This window comes from Microtus ochrogaster, chromosome 7 (genome assembly GCF_000317375.1).
Source record: "Microtus ochrogaster isolate Prairie Vole_2 chromosome 7, MicOch1.0, whole genome shotgun sequence".
NCBI classification, from domain to species: Eukaryota; Metazoa; Chordata; class Mammalia; order Rodentia; family Cricetidae; genus Microtus; species Microtus ochrogaster.
Window position 1 is genome coordinate 23,609,332 of NC_022014.1, and position 5,492 is coordinate 23,614,823.

The 5,492-nt window shown below is 49.5% G+C and overlaps 1 protein-coding gene across 1 annotated transcript in view; it reads right to left on the reverse strand.

The window, feature by feature from the left end:
- Window positions 1-5,492, reverse strand: part of Scarf1 (scavenger receptor class F member 1) — a 13,732-nt gene that overhangs the window by 4,891 nt on the left and 3,349 nt on the right. The window contains exons 5-8 of the mRNA XM_005349547.2: window positions 1,989-2,207; window positions 1,519-1,647; window positions 807-910; window positions 552-669 (exon numbers count right to left, since the gene is read on the reverse strand). Of these exons, the coding sequence (XP_005349604.1) occupies window positions 552-669; window positions 807-910; window positions 1,519-1,647; window positions 1,989-2,207 (570 nt within the window). The remainder of the gene's footprint in view (window positions 1-551; window positions 670-806; window positions 911-1,518; window positions 1,648-1,988; window positions 2,208-5,492) is intronic.

A 5,492-nucleotide genomic window follows, 5' to 3' on the forward strand; every position in this document is an offset into this window, starting at 1 on the left:
GCTCTTGTAGACCAGGCTGGTCTCGAACTCCCAGAGATCCGCCTGCCTCTGCCTCCCAAGTGCTGGGATTAAAGGTGTGCGCCACCACCACCAGGCCTGTTTGCTTGTTTCTTGAGACAGAATTTCTCTGTATAACCTTGGCTGTCCTGGGACTAACTCTGTAGACCAGGCTGGTCTCAAACTCACAGAGATCCGCCTGCCTCTGCCTCCCAAGTGCTGGGATTAAAGGCATGCACAACCACCGCCAGGCTTTCCTGACATTTTGAGATCTGGTCTCCTCCCTTCTCTGCTGAGCTGTGGTGGATTCTCCTCTGTCCCTGCCCTTGTCATGATGTCATGAGCCTGGCCTTCTGTTGCAGCTTGACTTTGAGTCCCCTGCCACTCGGTTTTCCCCTGCTCATCTTCATGTGACTCAGACACTTCCTTGTCAAAGGTTTCTAAGGAAGACAAGCAGTTCCAGGCTTCAATCTGTGCCAAGTATCACTACCTGAAAAGTGACAAGTTCAGCGCTTCCCCACCAAGTAGGAACACACAGAAGGGCCGGTGTTTACCTGTCCTTAGGGGCCAGCCGCTTAGCTGAGCAGCAGTAGGCACAGCAGATGACACCCAAGAGGACCAGCAGCAGAGGAACCAGGATACCCGCAATGAGGGCGTTTTTACCATGATGGCCTAGGGACATGGGAAAGGGCCACATATTCAGGGCTCTCGAGGATCCCATCTCTGAAGTGAGCCCACCCTTCCCGGCAGATGAGACTCCGGAAGACTATGGAAAGGACCAAACGTTCCCTCATCCTCCTTCCACTTACCCAGCTGGCAGGCCCCAGACACAGGGTGGCAGAGCCCCTCTGGGCATTGGCAGGGGATAGAGCAGTTGTTTCCATGGAAGCCAGATGGGCAGGAACTATTGCAGCTAGGGTAGGTAATAGGAAAGGCAGGCTGAAGGTACCCCAGGCGGGAAGATAGAAGCAGATTTCTGGGTATTGTCCCTGGCCCCTGATAGTAGATCACTCTGACTTCCACTGTAGAGACTTCAGGTAGGACCTGCTTCTGATACCCTCGTCCCTCAGTCTTAATGCAGGAAAAGCAGGCTGCAGGCCTTGAAGGACCTGTCCGCCCCCTAACACCTTGGACCTCTGTCCCTTCCTCTGTAAAACAGGTCTCCACTGGACACCTGCCAGGAGATGCTAGCTGCTTGACACCCTAAGAACTAGAGGAACAACAGCAGGGGTCTGTGTCCCACCCCTAAGTTAAGTCCTCGTCTGAATAGCGAGCCCCCATTCTCCTCTTTTTCCCCCTGATTTTTTTTCTTTCCATTTAAAATGTCTCATTTATTTTTTTTTAATCCCTTTAGATTAACAACTGACTTTGCTCAGAAGATGTCACCCATACAGGAGAATTCAGGTCTTAGTTGTGGGATGAGAGGGTTTCTGGGAAGTTGAGAGGCTCAGTGAGGGATGTTTAGGAAAAGCACACAGAGGCCTAACCTCATCTCCATCATCCCCAGGTCCCAGTCCTTACTTGGTCCCCCAGTAGCCAGCACTGCAGACACATTCCCCCGTCACTGCATCGCAGGTCCCCTGAACACAGGCAGGGCAGGTAGAGCTGCAGCCCTCCCCAAACGAACCGGAGGGACAGGGGTTCTCACATCTGAGGCCACATAGGGAAGCAAAACTCAGAAGACAGAAAAACCCAATGACTTCCCCATGTTCCTGAACTCAGGCTCCCAAAAGAGTCATTCTCCTGCAGCAAAGCAGAGTCAAACCCAAGTGGGTGACAAAATTACAGGTCCCTGAAGGGAGAGGAAGGAAAGGCTCAAGGAGGAACAGCTAGAGGTACACCCTTCCCAGAGCCCTCTTGGAACCTCCTCTTCCCCTCAGCAGGACCAGGAGGCTGCCCTGAGCTACTGAATGTGAACTTCGTGGAAGGGGCATCCCTCCCAGAAAGAGCAGCTGAGAGGAGGGGTCTAGGAGAGGAAGAGAGGCCCTCACCTGTCCCCTAGCCAACCGGGGTCACAGCGCTGGCAGTGCCCTGTTTCTGCATGACAGGGCTCTCCAAGCCAGCAGCGGGGGCACTGCTCACCGCACCTCTCACCAAAGGTGCCAGGAGGACATGGCTGCTTGCACTGAGTCCCATTCCAGCCCGGCTTGCAGGACTCACAGTTGCCCGTAACGGGAGAACATGTTGCATTCGGTGCGCAGTGACCACAGCTGGCGAGAAAAAGGGTTCATGGACTCACTAGGAGCAGCTTGAGACCTGTGAACGACCCACACTGCCCACTCAGGCCTCGGGACACTGGAGAACATCCAGGTCCCAGATGGATCAGTCAAACCGAAGCCTCATCAGTGCTGAGCATTGGAAAGGTCGGCCAAACGATCCCTGAGTACTCACAGGTCTCTGCCTGAGACCCTGCTCTGTGATTCGTCCTTCCCTGAGTTCACAAGGGATGCCAGAGGCTACCTACCACCCTCTGTCTCCCTCTAGCCCGGCTCTCTTCATCCCCTTTCTCTGTTCACACAATCTCTGAGCCTATGACTGAGTGGCTGGGGGCAGAGACACAATCACATAAGAAACTGTTTAGGGGGCTGGAGAGATGGCTCAGAGGTTAAGAGCACTGATTGCTCTTCCAAAGGTCCTGAGTTCAATTCCCAGCAACCACATGGTGGCTCACAACCATCTATAATGAGATCTGGTGCCCTCTTCTGGCATACAAACATACATGGAAGGAATGTTGTATACATAATAAATAAATAAATCTTTAAAAAAAAAACTGTTTAGGAGGCTGTGAGAAGAGACTACCTTGATCACAGGAGTTTGAAGCTAGCCTGGGCAACATATAGACACCCTGTCCTTTTAAATTTATCTTAAGGTGTATTAGTTTAACTATAACAGAAAAGTCTACAGACTCATTCTTTTTGACCACACACATGGTCCAGCCTTGGAGGCCAATAGACATCCTGTTGTTTGTTTGTTTGTTTGTTTTGACGTGCATGAGTGTTTTGCCCACGTGTCTGTCTGTACAGCACTTGCATTCTTGGTGACTGGGGAGGCCAGCGGAGGGCTTCAGAGCCTCTGAAACTGGAGCTACAGATAATTTCAAGCCATCCTGTGGGTTCTGGGAATCAAACCCCGGTCCTTTGTTTTTTTTTGGTTTTTCGAGACAAGGTTTCTCTGTGGCTTTGGAGCCTGTCCTGGAACTAGCTCTGTAGACCAGGCTGGTCTCGAACTCACAGAGATCCGCCTGCCTCTGCCTCCCGAGTGCTGGGATTAAAGGCATGCACAACCATCGCCCGGCTGCCGGTCCTTTGTAAGAACAGCCAGTGTATTTAACTGCTGTGCCATCTCTCCAGTTCCCAAGATTCTGTCATTTTAAAAGATAAATAGCCGGGCGATGGTGGCGCACGCCTTTAATCCCAGCACTTGGGAGGCAGAGGCAGGCGGATCTCTGTGAATTCGAGACCAGCCTGGTCTACAGAGCTAGTTCCAGGACAGGCTCCAAAATCACAGAGAAACTCTGTCTCGAAAAACCAAACCAAACCAAAACAAACAAACAAAAAAAAAAAAACAAAAACAAAAAAATATATATATAGGCATTTAGAGAGATGGCTCAATAGTTAAGAACAATTGCAGAGCTGTGGTTCTCAGTCCTGACACCTTGGGGGTGGAATGACCCTTTACAGGAGTAGCATGTCAGATATCCTGGCTGGAGAGATGGCTCAGCGGTTAAGAGCACTGCCTGCCCTTCCAAAAGTCCCGAGTTCAGTTCCCAGCAACCACGTGGTGGCTCACAGCCAACTATAATGAGATCTGGTGCCCTCTTGAGGAAGAGACCTGGTCAGTCATCATACATCAACTTAGACCATGAAACCCAATATGGGCTGCCCATGCATGCTTCAGCATTGCCAGGGCATAAACTTCATTTCATTCATCCACAGCATGAGGAACTGTGTTAAAGGGTCCTAGCCTTAGGAAGGGAACCAATGGTGTAGAGGAATAGGGTTCAGTTCCCAGTCCCCACATGGTAATTTACAATTATATGTAACTACAGTTCTAGGGGATCTGGGGGGTCCTCTTCTGGCCTCTGCAGGTACTAGTGTATAGACATACATGTTGGTAAAACTCCCACATGCATAAAAAATTATTAAAAATAAATAAATGAGCCAGGCAGTGGTGGCAAATGTCTTTAATCTCAGCCCTCAGGAGGCAGAGGCAGAGGCAGAAGGATCTCTGACTGTGAAATCAGTGAGCTGGGTGTGGAGCCTCATGTTCACTATCCCAGCAGGGGCAGGAAGACCTCTGCAAAGCAAACACCAGCCTGGGTTACTAAAAAGACCTTGTCATTAAAAAAAAAAAAATTAGTTTGCAAGCTGGGAGTGGTGGCTAGGACCTGAAATCCCAGTGCTCAGGAAGCAGAGAAAGGAAGACTGCCTGGGTTAGGTAGTGTATTCCAGGTCTGCATGGGCTATGGAGTGAGACTTTGTCTCAAAAATATCAAAGAAAGGGGAGGAGAGGAGCTGGCTGCCATGGTAATCCCAGCACCTGGGAGGCAGAGGCAAGGATGCTTAGGGGTTTGAGGTCAGTCTAATCTACATGAAACTGGAACCCACACTGAAAAAAGAGAGAGAAGAAAACAAACAAAAAGACTACGGTGCAGCATTCTTGTTTGTTATAGCGAAGGCTGAGTTTTACTGTCTGGTTACATTTTGACTCCAGCTGTTTGTTTCAAATACTCACTACAGGTCTTACCGGATCTAATGTCTTCTCCACGTTTTGCTCCCTGACTTTTCTGGTGATGGGAATTGAATGTAGGGCTTAGTGAATGTCAGGCCAGCTCTCTACTACAGAGCTGAATCCCCAAAACCATTCTTCTTTCTAAATCTGGCTTGTTGCTACTTTGTGGGGAAGGTAATCTTTGAGACAATGTTTTCATGTTGCCCGGGCGGGCTAGCCTCAGACTGGCTATGTTGTTAAAGATGTTATTAATGGAACCTCCTGCCTCTACTCTGCTTTGTTACTACTGATCTTACATAGTCTTGCTACCTCAGTGTGCAGCCCAGGCTGACATCCAGTGTGTGATCATCCTTATGTTTCGGCCTTCCGAGTCCTGGGATTAAAGGTCTACCCCAACCACAGCAGGCTGGGCAGTAATTTTTGTTTGTTTTATGTTTTTGAGAGTCTCACTTATGTAATACAGGCTGGCTTAAACTTGCTATGTATAAACCAGGCTAGGAACTTGCAGCCTCACAGGGAATTCTCTTGCCTCAGCCTTCTGAGTGCTGGGATTATAGGGGATATATATATATATATATATATATATATATATATATATATATGTATGTATGTATATATGACAGGCTCTCGCTATGTAATTCTGGCTGGCCTTAAACTATGTAAACCAGGGGCGGTGGTGGCGCATGCCTTTAATCCCAGCACTCGGGAGGCAGAGGCAGGGGGATCTCTGTGAGTTCGAGACCAGCCTGGTCTACAAGAGCTAG